This window comes from Onthophagus taurus, chromosome 1, assembly GCF_036711975.1.
Source record: "Onthophagus taurus isolate NC chromosome 1, IU_Otau_3.0, whole genome shotgun sequence".
Lineage (NCBI taxonomy): Eukaryota > Metazoa > Arthropoda > Insecta > Coleoptera > Scarabaeidae > Onthophagus > Onthophagus taurus.
This window is the reverse complement of record NC_091966.1, coordinates 5,785,602-5,801,862: the sequence shown is the minus strand read 5'-3', so window position 1 is coordinate 5,801,862 and position 16,261 is coordinate 5,785,602. Positions and strand designations below refer to the sequence as shown.

Below are 16,261 nucleotides of genomic sequence, written 5' to 3'. Positions count from 1 at the left end.
TTAAGGTTTTAGTACTTTTACGTCCGCGTTAGAAATGGCGGAGGAGCTCGTTTTATAAGAAAAGTATCTTATAACCAAGTTATTACAAATTTACCTCAAGATTTGATTAAACTACAGCCAATTTTACTTAGGATGCAATATACAAAAATATATTTCCATAGAAATCGGAGCGTAACCTACTTACTTTGTCCCACATAAAATGCAACATGTCAATATAATTTGATATTACAGTAAAACCTCGGTATTACGTATCAATACGGGGAACGCAGTGTCCGTTGTAACTCAATAAAAATATATAACAATCAAGCGCTGAATAACAAATACAACTAGACTAACATTAGCACTAGATCTAGAACTAGAAACATCCCGGTTTAGCCTTACGTCTCTTAAGATGGCTAAAGCTGAATGTTCCTAATTCTAGGTTTAGTGTTAGTTCTACTTTTAGTTCAATAAAAATATACAGCAATCTAGCGATGAGTAACAGTTAAAACTAGAACTAACACTAGACTTAGAACTAGAAAGTATTGGGTTTAGCTACTAAGTACGGCTAAACCCTAATGATTCTAGTTCTAGGTATACTGTTAGTTCTAGTTTTACACTAGCATTGTTATTATATATAACTAACACTATATCTAGAACTAGAATCATTTGGGTTTAGCCGCACGTCTCTAAAGACGGCTAATCCCTAATGATTCTAGTTCTAGGTATAGTGTTAGTTCTAGTTTTACACTAGCATTGTTATTATATATAACTAACACTATATCTAGAACAAGAATCATTTGGGTTTAGCCGCACGTCTCTAAAGACGGCTAAACCCGAATGTTTCTAATTCTAGGTCTAGTGTTGGTTCTAGTTTTACATTAGCACTATCACTAGAACTAACACAAGACCAAGAACTAGAATCATTCGGGTTTAGCCGTCTTGAGAGACGTGCGGCTAAATCCGAATGTTTCTAGTTCTAGGTCTTGTATTAGTTTTAGCGCAAAACTAGAACTAACACAAGACTTAAAACTAGAATCATTCGGGTTTAGCCGTCTTGAGAGACCCACGGCTAAACCCGAATGTTTCTGGTTCTAGCACAATCTAGCGCTAAATATCGATTAAAACTAGAACTAACACTAGACCTAGAACTAGAAACATTCGGGTTTAGCCGCACGTCTCTCAAGACGGCTAAACCGGAATGATTCTAGTTCTAGGTCTTGTGTTAGTTCTAGTGATAGTGCTAGTGTAAAACTAGAACTAGAAACATTTGGATTTAGCCGTGCGTCTCTTAAGACGAAAACTCAGAGTTATCATAAAGACGTCACCTTTTCTAAGCAAAACTTTGCCGTTGCAAAACTACCCAATACCTGTTCTACTGGATGTTTTTTAAGCCCGATAGAACTTTAAATTGAAAAAAATAACACAAAAAATTAAATTTTAATCCAAAAAATGTTTTTGTTCGAAAGATCAATACATGGCATTAACGGGCATAATGGATGTCGAGCATAGGGGCACCGCGGCTGTTCTTGGCGAAGCGTATTCTGGACATTCAATTTTGGGTACAATGATGCCACCAGCGTGCAAACCACACCAAACTGTGCATTTTTCTGCATGTAATGGAGTCTGTAGGGTCTGTTGTGGATTGGTTTCACTCCATATGCGGCAATTATGTTTATTAAAACATAAAACATTGGATCAGTTTCCAACTGCTCTAGAGCCCAATCGGCGAAAGAACGACCCATATGATGGTCTCGTGGCTTTAATTCCTGTACCAGCTAGATCTTAAACGGATGTAGTCCAAGATCTTTGCGCAAAATTTTCCACGTAGTGGACGGACAGAGCCCCAATTCCTGCGACTGACGATGAATCGATAAACTTGGATCTTCTTCCACATTTTCGTTTACAGCGGCGAGATTTTCTTCAGTACGCACATTCCTTCGACATGTTGGTGTTATTGCACCATTTAGAGAGTATGTGGTATGAAATCTATCCACAATTCGACGGATGGCTTGCTCAGGTGGACGATTATGTGCGCCATACAAATTAGGAAGTCATCTATAAGTTATGCGAATTGATTACTGATTTTCAAAGTAAATCTGGTTAATTTGGTAGCGTTGTTCATGCGTCAATTTATTTATGATGATTTGCCAGAGTATACTGGTCAAAAATATCAAAAAGTGAGTGCAGTATAACAGTTCGTTTAACAGTTAACCCTTTCGTAAGTTCTACTTGGCTTAAAAACACCCTCTATTAAGCTATGTTGCATTTTATGTGGGACAATACAAGTGCATAATAGTTTCGTAACTGCTTTCATATATTGCCAGTTATATGAAATTCCCGGTATGTATTCATGTTTCTATTATAACAAGTGTTTTCATTAGCAAGCGTTATTCTCAACACTCAAGTAAATTTATTGCTGTTCAAAAGATGTTATCTTAAATAAATTCCGTCTGCTTCCAAATTTAACTCTATAATAGCCCATTATTCTCAAGGACTCGAACGAGAAAGAACTTTTCTTACAAAATCTCTTTAATGAAATCATTAAAAACTCGTTATTAAAATATTTTTATTCTAAATTCTTAAAAATGTTGTTAAATTTTTTTATAAGACTCAAAAATTGTAATAACAACCAACACAATATACCAAAAACGAAAATGTACCCTTTGCTAACGTTTTATGAATTTTGATAACCGTAGTTCGTCGTTTCTACCGAAAGCAATAACTCGGTTTCATTTTAAAATTTAACGTTTTCTGCTGTTGACACTTAAAGCAAGGTTGTTAACACATTTTTCAAATCATTCTGAAACGATTTAAAAAAACTGAATTGCATTAGAATTTATTATTTGAAATAAACCGAGTTTCTATGAATTAATATTTGGATCAACACGGATGCCCTATTTCATGAAATACACTTCTGCGAAGATGAATAACCACGGCTATGCTTTAGATATTTTCCGACAATTCAAACTCTCACCGCCTCTATCATTCAAAACTTTTCGAGCGAATATAAGCGGATTTTCAGGAATTTAAATTCTAGGAAATATTTAAAAAAATTTTAATATAACACAAAACAAAAAAAATAAAATCACATCAAATACAATGGTATAAAGTGCTTTCGATCGAAAAAGAATTTGGAAGTCGTTCGTTTTGGGAGTAAATGGAACGTAAAACCGGTAACAGCAAAAATGGGGTACTTTTCGACCTTTAATGCTACGGGTCGACTGAATATCCATCTTTAAATTAAAGCCGCAAATCGATAAAATCAGGCGACTGTGCGCAAATCCGACTTCACCCAGGGTTTTCTCACATCAAAAAAGACCACATCTCAACGGTTGTGATGGTACTCACAAATACAGTTGAGAAACCACGAAGAAAACTAATTCAAATGTGTTCAAAGAATAAAATTGCAAAATTATGATAAAAAAAAAATCCGTGTCCAAGCTATTTTTTGTGATATAAAAGTTTTTATATCAAAGTTTTTTTTTTGTAAACGAGGCAAAATCGATATTTTAGGCTTAAATAATTTATTGACCACTTAGTTGTCTCGGTTGGTTTTAACGTGTATGTGCCGGAGGGAAATCAACACGCTTCCTCTGAGTTGAAGAATATCATTATTATCCGACTGGAATGGAGAATTGAATCGATAATATAGATATGCACTTTGCACGTGCGTTATTTTCACATAAATTCTAAATAAGCGCGTGATCTACTTTCGATTATTATAGATAACTTTAACAGCCAATTTTAATTTTTAAGTAATGTACTTTTAAAATTACAAAATCATGCTTAATTTATTATCTCTTTCTCAAATCAAATGATATACATATATCACTAATCTATTCTATTACGAAATTTCTCCAAATAGATTTTAGGAAGATGTTAAGAAAATGTTTTCAATTTTGGAGGTGGAAAATGTATCCTTTAAAATGATATATAACACTACAATATCACTTTATATTTTAATACAACAAGATTTTTCGTAAATATTACAAATTTGATTTTTTCTCATTCCATAAAGGAAATTTGCCAAACTTTAAACAATCATACTTAATTCATTTTTCAAAATTGAGCAATGATTTTTATATCTAATTGAAGCTTAGAGTATTCTCTTTTATGTGATATATAAGCACTACTCCAATTTGTTTCGAATTTTCTTCCAAAGAGATTTTTGAAGATGTGTTGTAATTTCGGTTATGAGAAAAATTGGTTAATTTTAAAAAATCGTGCTATGTTTAGTTTTGAAGGTAGAGACATGGTTTTTATATAAAACGAAAGCTAAAAGTATCCTCTTTTAAATGATATATAACACTCTACAACATCACTTTAAATTTTAATACAAGACATTTTTGCGTAAATATTACAAATTTGATTTTTTCCAATTCCATAAAGGAAATTTGCCAAACTTTAAACAATCATACTTAATTCATTTTTCAAAATTGAGCAATGATTTTTATATCTAATTGAAGCTTAGAGTATTCTCTTTTATGTGATATATAAGCACTACTCCAATTTGTTTCGAATTTTCTTCCAAAGAGATTTTTGAAGATGTGTTGTAATCTCGGTTATGAGAAAAATTGGTTAATTTTGAAAAATCGTGCTATGTTTAGTTTTGAAGATAGAGAAATGGTTTTTATATAAAACGAAAGCTAAAAGTATCCTCTTTTAAATGATATATAACACTCTATAATATCACTTTAAATTTTAATACAAGACATTATGTCGTAAATATTATAAATTTGATTTTTTCCCATTCCATAAAGGAAATTTGCCAAACTTTAAACAATCATACTTAATTCATTTTTCAAGATGGAGCAATGATTATTACATTTAATTGAAGCTTAGAGTATTCTCTTTTATGTGATATATAAGGACTACTCTAATTTGTTTCGAATTTTCTTCCAAAGAGATTTTTGAAGATGTGTTGTAATTTCGGTTAAGAGAAAAAATGTTTAATTTTGAAGAATCGTGCTATGTTTAGTTTTTGAAGGTATAGAAATGGTTTCTATATAAAATGAAAGCTAAAAGTATCCTCTTTAAAATGATATACAACACCCTACAATATCACTTTAAATTTTAATACAACACGATTTTTCGTAAATATTACAAATTTGATTTTTTCTCATTCCATAAAGGAAATTTGCCAAACTTTAAACAATCATACTTAATTTATTTTTCAAGATGAAGCAATGATTTTTACATCTAATTAAAGCTTAGAGTATTCTCTTTTATATGATATATATAGCACTACTACAATTTGTTTCGAATTTTCTTCCAAAGAGATTTTTGAAGATGTGTTGTAATTTCGGTTAAAAGAAAAAATGGTTAATTTTGAAAAATCGTGCTATGTTTAGTTTTGAAGGTAGAGAAATGGTTTTTATATAAAATGAAAGCTAAAAGTATCCTCTTTTAAATGATATATAACACTCTACAATATCACTTTAAATTTTAATACAAGACTTTTTCGTAAATATTACAAATTTGATTTTTTCCAATTCATAAAGGAAATTTGTCAAACTTTAAACAATCATACTTAATTCATTTTTCAAGATGGAGCAATGATTTTTACATGTAATTGAAGCTGAGAGCATTCTCTTTTATGTGATATATAGGCACTACTTCAATTTGTTTCGAATTTTCAAAGAGATTTTTGAATATGTGTTGTAATTTCGTTTTAGAGAAAAATTGGTCAATTTTGAAAAATCGTGCTATGTTTAGTTTTGAAGGTAGAGAAATGGTTTTTATATAAAATGAAAGTTAAAAGTATCCTCTTTTAAATGATATATAACACTCTACAATATCATTTTAAATTTTAATACAAGACTTTTTTCGTAAATATTACATATTTGATTTTTTCCAATTCATAAAGGAAATTTGTCAAACTTTAAACAATCATACTTAATTCATTTTTCAAGATGGAGCAATGATTTTTACATGTAATTGAAGCTGAGAGCATTCTCTTTTATGTGATATATAGGCACTACTTCAATTTGTTTCGAATTTTCTTCCAAAGAGATTTTTGAAGATGTGTTGTAATTTCGGTTATGAGAAAAATTGGTTAATTTTGAAAAATCGTGCTATGTTTAGTTTTGAAGGTAGAGAAATGGTTTTTATATAAAACGAAAGCTAAAAGTATCCTCTTTTAAATGATATATAACACTCTACAATATCACTTTAAATTTTGATTCAAGACATTTTTTCGTAAATATTACAAATTTGATTTTTTCCCATTCCATAAAAGAAATTTGCCAAACATTAAACAATCATACTTAATTCATTTTTCAAGATGGAGCAATGATTATTACATTTAATTGAAGCTTAGAGTATTCTCTTTTATGTGATATATAAGGACTACTCTAATTTGTTTCGAATTTTCTTCCAAAGAGATTTTTGAAGATGTGTGTTAATTTCGGTTAAAAGAAAAAATTTATAATTTTGAAAAATCGTGCTATGTTTAGTTTTGAAGGTAGAGAAATGGTTTTTATATAAAACGAAAGCTAAAAGTATCCTCTTTTAAATGATATATAACACTCTACAATATCACTTTAAATTTTAATACAAGACATTTTTTCCTAAATATTTCAAATTTGATTTTTTCCCATTCCATAAAGCAAATTTGCCAAACTTTAAATGGTCGAGTAATGAGTTTTATATCTAAATGAAAAATGGAGCTACGAATGAAGAATGGAAGGACTTGGAAGGAGTTGTGTTATCTCTGACCAAAAGGAATGGGGCAAAAAAAGGGTGATCTACTTAGATAATTTTTTTTCTTCTGTACTTCTTGTAGAGAAGCTAAAAGCAGAAAATACATTTGCGTGTGGAACTATAAGAGCAAACAAGAAATGTATTCCAAAAAATGTATTATTTGATAAGCAAATAACCCTAGGTGATTATAATTACAGATTCAGTTCACAGAATAAGTATAGGGTTTTTCAAGTGAAAAGACGACAAAGTGGTTCTCTTTATCTCAAATCATCACGGTAATAGATCACGTTTCAAGAAAGCAAAGAGATCGTCGGCAACAAAGGGTTAATTGAAGATTAGAGTATCTTCTTTCAAACGATATATAACGTGTCGTAATTTTAATTATAACCCAAAAAGATAATCCTCAATATTTTAGCGTAAACAAATAAGTAACAAAATATATATTCCCAGATATAATTATACTAGAGATCAATCTATGAGGTGAAAATTTTATTCCTACCTATTTCAAGATAGCCTTTCTCGTGCATTTACGGAAGAAAATCTCTTTAAGCCCTTTATATACGATCGGGTCGGAAAGCATAAAATATTCTGGATGTAGTGCACTCGATCCGGAAGAAGTACGAGTATGAAGAAGGAAGAGGGTTGGTGCAACCACGACGACGACGACATAAACGTGCCGACGGACGGAGAGCTCCTTCCATCACATTCTTTTATAAGCTTAACTCGGCGAATTGGTACGGTGCCCGAGAAGAACGCGATAAATTCTCGTCCAACTATACCGCCGTCCCATTTAAGTACATACACGGTTGGTGCATGCAAAACGAGGGGTGCTTTTTCGCCGACCACCCCGCTTGTAATATGCAAAAGGGACGTGGTTTGAGGTAGGTCGTACGGATTTTCATTGTTGTGCCAAAAGACTCATGTAAATAATTTTTATTTTTCAACGGTTTTTGAGTCTCTATTTTATTTTTATTTAGTTTTGTCGCATGCGAAATCGGAATTTTTATATGGTTCGTATTTACTTGGAATATTTATGGTTTTAGCTGGTCCATGGGGATATGTGCTACTCCTATTCCAGAATTTATTAGTTTTGGAGATGATGTGCCAGGAATACGAAATTCTTCCGATCGAATACACCTACAAATATTTTACACATACAGAAAATTTATTAATATCCACGTTTTGTAAAAAAAAGGCTTCGAGTATTTTAATGTAACTAATGAAGCGTTTTAATGATTAATACGATTGCCGTGCGGGAAAATTTAAATAAAAGGGACGTCAGTTCCGAACGTAATTGCAATTAATAAAACCGAAACACGTTCGACAAACACCGAGACACTCTAAATAAATTTAAAGTACCCGTTTTTGGTCTGTTACAAAATTACAAAACAATGTGTTAGTAAATTAGTTTTACGTCAAATAAATTTTGAAAGTTCCTTTTTCGCTTTATAATGAAATTGGAAACTAAGTCATAACTTATTTTTTTTATTTTATACGATTCTCGTTCGTAGAAATCTAAGAACTCATTTTTCCGATGACATAAAACCCGGTTTCTACTTCTCTAAAAGCTGAAAGTTACGTGCCAACGATCTTAAATCGGTCTTTGCTACTTAAAATCAAAGTGAACGCGCGACAATAAGAAAGTCTTTCGTAAAGTTTTCGAATTTAATTAAGTAGTTAAGCGGCGCTTTCCCGTTTGAAAGCTTATCACGTATAAACTCGATTTTCATGGAGATCACTCAGATAGCACATAAACTGAAATTAACTCTATTTTATTGAAGCGTTTATTACACGTCTAAAATTTTCACCCACAATCGATTTATTATATTATAACATTAATTTTTATTATTGATTTATTGAAAAAGTTTTTTTTTATTGGTAAACAATCAAGTTGAAAGGACCAAGTTTAAATTTTCTTAAAAGGTGTTTTCTGGTAAGCAGATCGACAAACAAGTTACAAGAAGTTTTAGTTTACCATTGATTTATTTATGTGTCTTAAAACAAATCAACATCATTATTTACTTACTAAAGCAAAATTGTTACTTGAAAGTAACCCAAAAAAAAATGTATTCAATTTCTTAAAAAGGTAGTTTATAACAACGAGTACGTTTTATAACAAACACTCGGCCTTTCCTGATTTTTTTTTTCTCCCCTAATTCTAAGTAAGATTTGCGTTTAAATAAATAATGTAGGTACATCTCCCTAAGGGTTGTTGAGGTGGAGTTAATTTTTTTCTCATTTTTCTTCATGCTGTTTACTCAAAGTACTTTTTTTTTAATCATGTTTGTACACAATTTAAAAACAACGTTGCATAACAAAGTCTAAAAACATGTTGTTTTTGTGTTAATTAACGTTTGTTTGCAATCACGTTAAGATTTCGAGATTTATTTAATTGTTTGATGGGGAGAGATGGACAAACTTTAGAAATGTATCAAAACGTTGACAAATATACACTTTTTTTTGTTCTTATTAACAAATTTGATTACATCTTTAACTCTAGTCTCGACTACATAAAAGCCTAAATCAAATTGGTTATTTATTATAATTGATTCCAACCCAGGAGTTTCAGTAACTACTTCTATAATGTACTTTTTAAACAATAATAGCGGTTGATTAGAACCTACAATGCTATAAAGATGATAGCCAAGGTCTTTTGTGGTCGAGGCTATACAATATACATCGTTAAAGAGTTAATAGCCGAGACACTATAATATACAACATTAAAGAGCGGTTCAATCTGCAATGTTATACAGATAATAGCCAAGGTAGATAGACATAGATATTTTATACTCTAACTATAAAAGTTAACTAATTATTCCAATTTTTATGTAAAAATTGGACTTTTTTCTAAATTGAAAATTTTTCAAGTTCAATTTATGACATGTAACCATAGAAACCATAAAAGTTACAACTTATGTTGGTGAGATTAAGGGCCGGTTTATCAATGTCGAGTTAAATCTGTCAGATACGCAACTCATGGATAAACTTGTCTAACAGATAACCTCAGTGACGCGTTTATCCAGCAACTTTCTACCCGACAGGCAGCAAACAACAAGATAGAAAACAGTTGGTACCCCTGAGTGTTAACATTAGAAACGGAAATAAAACATGATTGGTCAAATTTGAATAATTGACTTTAGTTTGTGATGTTGATTTGTGAGTTGTCATTCCTCCAATAAATACTCATGTAATTCTTACATGAGTATTTATTAGAAAGCGATGAATATAGGATATTGTCCAACTACGTATGCCTACTGGTGACCAAATAGAGAAATCACAAGAACAATTTTATGGAAAAGCTAGATTTCCACGGGTGATAGGCAGTATCGATTGTAATCATATTAGCATTATTTCGCCAGGTAAGCAATCTCTTTTAATCGAAACATATGAATTAATATTAATGAGTGGATAATAATTATAGGTGGACCACGTGCAGAGACATTCCGGAATCGAAAGGGCTTTTTTTCATTGAATGTTCAAACTGTGTCCTCGGTGGATTTAAAAATTTTGGATATTGTTGGCCAGGATCGGCCCATGATTAACACATTTTTGATAATTCATTATTAAAGCAAAGGTTTGAAGATAATGAGTATGGTAATGCTTTGCTAGTGGGTGACAGCGGATATCGTAATACCAAATATTTGGTAACACCTTTGCTGAATACCGGAAATAGAGTAGAAGAACTATATAATGAATCTTTAATAAGAACTAGAAATCCAGTGGAACGGCAATATGGCGTGTGGAAGAGAAGATTTCCTGTACTTGCACTCAAGCTCCGATTGAAACTAGAAACTGCAATGACAGTAATTGTTGCTACATAACATAGCAATAAATGCAAAGGAAGAAATACCTCCATATGATCCTGGAATAAATGTAAATACTGTCGAGGTAGATAACCTTGATATAGAAGATGGTGAATTACTAGGAAATGCTAGAAATCAACTTTTGGCGAATTATTTCCCTAACCTCTTAAATTAAAATTTATAACATAATCAATTTTATTTAGATATTATTTGAATTCGTATATTCGTATAATTTAAAGAATTCGTATAAATGTGGATTGTTGTTTATTAACAAATACGTTGTCTATAAATAGTTGAATTTAAATAAAAAATACTATACTCAAATATCACTTATAAGTTATAACAATATAACAAATTATAAAAAAAATCCAATGGCGATCTAATCCCCAGATTGATATTGTGGAAATTTCAATTTTGCTATTTCCAATTCCATTTGAAGTGTATGTAATTTTACGGCTTCTTGTTCTTTTTGTATATTAAGTATTTCCAGCTTTATTTTATGCTCTTCTTTTGCCCAAATATTTTGCTTAGTGAACTGTTTTGTGAGTGCTGTTAATAAACTCCAACTTTTCAAATTGCGTTGATATAGATTTGTTACAACTTTTTTTTAATAACAGGTCTCCTACGGCTCGACCATTCTATAAAAGTAAGTATAATAAGCATCAAGTAATCAGACTTACTTCTCAACTCATTTTCATTTTGACATTGTTTTTGCGTAATAACTTCCGAAGGAATTACTTCTATGATTGGGGTAATCTCTACTTCTGATATAGTGTTTGGAGGAATATTTTGTGTTTCCAAAGAAGAAGAAGTATTATTCTGGAAATTACTTTGAAGTTGTAATGCCAAATGTTTTTCGGTTTGTAGCATTGCAACTTCAAATTCATTCCAGTGGCACATAACGTCTTCTTCTGTGACGTCCTTTGTTACATTTGTATCGATATTATTAACGTCCATACCATTCATTACTAACAAATGAATTTTAAAAAAATACCACCTAATTTAAAAGAAAAGGCATTTACCTTTTTCATAAATTACCTGAGTCACTATCATAGTTACTTTTTAATCCTGTTACAGACAACAAAATTGTGTCTGTAAGTTCTTTTTCACTTTCGGTGGATGGAACTGGTTCTTTCATTGGCTTTCCACCACCCGTGCCTTTTAAGTAATTTTTGTGCGCAGAATAATTTTTATTTCCTCTTTTATCCCATCATCTTTCATTCGCAGTTGTTTTGTAGTTCTTGGCTAAAGCCATGAATTCAGATTATTTTATATTTGTTTTATTTCAACGTTTTTACTTACTATTCCAATACTACAACAATTAAATTTTGCAGTAATTTTACCCCAACATTCATCTTTTTGTTTCCATGTTACAGCGTCGGTTCTCTTATTTTTTATTATATTTTTATATTTGTTTGCCAAATCAATCAGCAAGTTTTTTTCTGCTTTAGTAAAATTGGAGGATCTTTTCACTTTCTCCTGCTTATCCATCACCACAATAGCTTAATTTATTTTTGACATTGACACCTTTGAATTATGTTATATTTTGATTTTGATATCATTTCCTTTCACCAAGCAACCAAACTTGCGCGCATATCTTTTTGACAATATCTAATAGGTAAACCCTTAACCAGTACTTCAATCTGGTGGGTATCCAAATGTCATATTTATTTAAAAGATAACCCTAAACTACGGGTGGATAAACGATTCGTCGACGTTATCTATTAGATACAATTTTAACCGACAGATAAATCGACTTAAGAGGATAACCTATTAGCAAAAACCACGAATACCATTTTATTCAGCCATCGTTTAAAATTTTTGTATGTTTGTTACATCAAAATTTCTATTTTTTTATATAGTTTTTAGTGATGCATTCAGTTTTTTCAAAAAATGTCGCGTAACGTTTCTAAAATCACGTTTTAAAAAATTTTTAAAAACGGAATGCATCACCAGGTAGTGAAATGTAAAGTAAATCATATTTAAAGAGTTCAATTTTTTTATTAAATGCAGCAAATTTAAATAAAATGGGTTTAAAACATGTAGTCGGTTTTGATTGCTTGCGGAGTATAAATACGGCAACATCGCAAATATTGCTCCGTCCCAAACATTGCCCGAGACATAGTGGAGCTCGGTATTCTCAGTAACCGAGACGTCGGCGTAGTGTCTCCCAAGAAAAACAAACCTGAAGCGATTAATATTTTCGGATAGATCAAAAAATTTGTATATCATTACTTTAAATTTAAACATTTAATTTACGTAGAATGTAAAACAATGTCTAATGCCCGTTTGCACCGTAATACATAAGCATTGCTTAAAGGCTAAGTAATGCTTGAGTAGTGAATTTGCGTTGCACCGTCAAGTAACCCGTTCTCAAAATCAATAAGACGTTCTCAAATATAAGTATTTGAAATCCAGTGCTTAAGTTGTTCTCAAGCGCATACGTCAAATAGACATAACCGCACATAACCTATACGTTAAAAAAGTAATAAAATAAAATAATGGATCTGCAAATTTTCGACGACGATTTAGATGTTTTGGAAATAATTGATTTTGGTTATCCAAAATTAATATACACAATAAAGATCCAATTATTTCCACGAAATGGACGAATATAATTTTTTTAAAAGATTTCGTCTAACAAAACAAAGTTGTTTGTATGTTCTATGACAAATACAAGAAATTATAGAATTTCCGTCTAATAAGTAAGTAGTATACATTATTTTAAATTATACTTTTATAGGCTGAATTTAGATTATTTTAATACTACTTGTTTTGTACAGAAACAACTGTGTGTGTCCAATGAACCAGTTGCTAACAACCCTTAGATTTTACGCTTCTGCTAGCCAGTCAACTATTGTAGCTGATTTTACCGGGATGCATACTTCAACAGCTAGTAGAATTATATCGCGGGTATCGCGTGCAATTGCTATGCTGAGACCGCAATACATAAAAATGCCAAGTAATACCGAAGAAATTCTAGCAGTACAAAACCAGTTTTATGGAATAGCTGCATTTCCCAGGATTATAGGTGCCATTGCTTGCACGCACATACAAATTCAGTCTCCTGGTGGCGAAGATGCAGAAGTGTACAGGAACCGAAAAGGCTACTTTTCTTTTAATGTACAAGTTATTGTAAATGCAAATTTGGAAGCCATGGATATTGTGGCAAAGTGGCCAGGATCTGTTCACGATTCAACTATATTTAATAATAGTCGGATTAGAGCACGGTTAGAAAACGGAGATTTCCAAAATGGCATATTATTAGGTATGATGTTACTGATACTTAACGTAAAATAGTACATATTACTATTTGATTACAAATGATTAATGATAAGGTTCTTTTAGGCGACAGCGGATATCCTCTGCGAGAGTATTTTCTAACTCCATTGGCAGAGTGTAGAACAAGACCAGAAGAACTGTATAATGAAGCTCATATAAGAACCCGAAATACAGTGGAACGGTTCTTTGGAAATTGGAAACGTCGATTTCCTGTCCTTGCATATGGCCTACGTTTGAAAATTTCCACTGTGATGGAGGTTATTGTAGCAACGGCAGTTCTACAAAATATTACCAGAACAGTTATGGCCGAAGAAAATGTTGCTGTTTTTCCAGATGACATTAATGAAGCAGATTTAAATGTTCAAATTGAGGCTGGCCGTGTGGAGATGAATAATATCGGCAATAATGGGATACATTATTTAAGAGATAATTTAATAAATAACTACTTTAATGATTTATAAAACAATTTATTATAAAAATAACTATTTTTTATTACTTAACCTATCTAGTTTTTTTTATTAATTAATCTAGTTTTTTATTTTCTTTTAATTGCTGCAACGTTTCCTTTTTAATTTGTATATCTAATAAAAGTGATTGTCTTTCCAAATACTGTTTATGTAAATGAAATTTCTAAATATTAATTTATCTTTAAAAGGTTCACCTCTTGCGACATTTTTTATAAACGTCCTTATAACTCACAATATAACTCAACACTCTTCGAATATTCGCGAAGTTGGGAATGATATGAATAGTTGAAATGTTATTTACATGGTATATGTCAAATGTCAACCGACATTAACTTGACAACACGAAAAACCCTAAAAAATTACTAAAATTTATAAAAATAACTAAATTTTATGGCGTTGTTGCCAAATAACCGATACTTAAACGTTACTTAGTTGAGCATTGTATATGTTGTGTCGGTGCAATAGACATAAAATTTAAGTTCTTCTTAACTATAAGAACTGCTTAACTAAGTTATGCTCAACTATGTAAACGGTGCAACCGGGCATAAGTGTGGCAATAAATTTTTAATAATGAGAATATTTGCACAATTATCTGATCATCTACTATTAGATTAATTATTAAAATAAATACAAAATAAAAATATAAAGAAGCACCAAAGGTATATTTTAAAATAAATAATACAATATAAATAATAAAAAAATATATCATCAAAAACTCAAAATTTTCTTAATAAACAATTTTTTAATTTTTTCAAAAATTTTCTGATATAAGGGTACTAAAATTTTACATCATCGTAAAGAGAAAAACAATCTCTATCAAATGAGCCTAACGAAAGGGTACATTGCCATTTAAAAAAATTCAAGTGTTATTCGTTGCTCATTTGTTTTCTGAAATATAAACAATTGAATGCTGTCTTATTATGGCAAATAAAATATTAAACAACTTTTGTATAAAATGTTTTTTCAAGTCAACATTTACCGAGATATATACTATATTCCATAAATAATGGACACCCTATATAAAAATATATGGTGTTTCTGTAAGTGGTGGCATAATTTCAACCTCATATACTACTAGAACAAAAATTATGACAACTAGTGTAAACATTTTTAATCTTTAAATACAGGTTGATTTATTAGCTCACCATCAAACTTTGACATATGATAACTAATCCAATTACCAAAAAAAAATGTTAATGAACATATGTCCTATTTCAATTATTTACGAAATTATAACACTTTAAAGTTTTCTGCAGCGGATTTATTCAGTAAAATCAAACATTCAACAAAAACAAAGTTGTCATTGTAATATGTCAGTTTGCTGTAAGGTTTAATTATTACATACAAGAAGAAACTCAAAATGTACGCTTATAGCACTGAAGAGTATGCTGATATAATTTTCGTGTATGGTTTTTGCAATTGAAATGCTCGACAATCAGTATCAGAATATCAAGAAAGATTTCCACAGCGTCATTTGCCATATTATTCAGTTTTTAGCGATTCTTTCAGAAGACTTCGAGAAACAGGTAATCCTATTCGACCGCATGTAGTTAATGTAGATTACGAAGAAGCTGTAATTAATGCTGTTATTGATAATCCTTCCATCAGCATTCGAAGAATAGCACACAACATACATGTAAGTCAACATTTTGCATGGCGCGTATTGAATCGCTAAGTCCTTCATCCGTATCATAAACAGAACGTTCAAGCTATATAGCCAGGAGATAATCAGCAACGGTTAGCATTTTGTGAATGGTTATTGTAGTAACATGCCCAAAATAATGACTTCATTTCAAATGATCGCTGGACAGATGAATCCTGTTTTACACGAGATGGTATAAATAATTACCATAATGAACATATCTGGGAATTACAAAATCCGCATGCGATTAGACCAAGGAAATTTCAACAACGTTTCAGCATCAACGTTTAGGGTGGATTATTTAACAACAATTTACTAGGTTTGCATGTACTTGATGAACGTTTGAACGCTGTAAATTACAGATTTTTTCGAACAACACACTT

The 16,261-nt window shown here is 31.0% G+C and overlaps 1 protein-coding gene and 2 long non-coding RNA genes across 3 annotated transcripts; 2 read left to right on the top strand and 1 right to left on the bottom strand.

Moving 5' to 3' along the window:
* The first annotated feature begins 9,146 nt into the window (after window positions 1-9,146).
* LOC139429421 (uncharacterized) lies at window positions 9,147-10,811 on the top strand. The gene is made up of 2 exons (XR_011640067.1): window positions 9,147-10,043; window positions 10,106-10,811. It is a non-coding gene; the product is annotated as an uncharacterized lncRNA (long non-coding RNA).
* On the bottom strand, window positions 10,720-12,025 carry LOC139429420 (uncharacterized). Its single transcript, XM_071195171.1, has 4 exons — window positions 11,790-12,025; window positions 11,510-11,732; window positions 11,168-11,455; window positions 10,720-11,125 (listed from the first exon to the last, which is right to left on the bottom strand). The coding sequence occupies exons 2-4, from the start codon at window positions 11,538-11,540 to the stop codon at window positions 11,082-11,084; spliced, it is 363 nt and encodes a 120-aa protein (XP_071051272.1). The 5' UTR covers window positions 11,541-11,732; window positions 11,790-12,025; the 3' UTR covers window positions 10,720-11,081.
* Window positions 12,026-13,162: 1,137 nt separating this feature from the next.
* Window positions 13,163-14,273, top strand: LOC111422119 (uncharacterized). The gene is made up of 2 exons (XR_011640066.1): window positions 13,163-13,755; window positions 13,836-14,273. It is a non-coding gene; the product is annotated as an uncharacterized lncRNA (long non-coding RNA).
* Window positions 14,274-16,261: the final 1,988 nt, after the last annotated feature.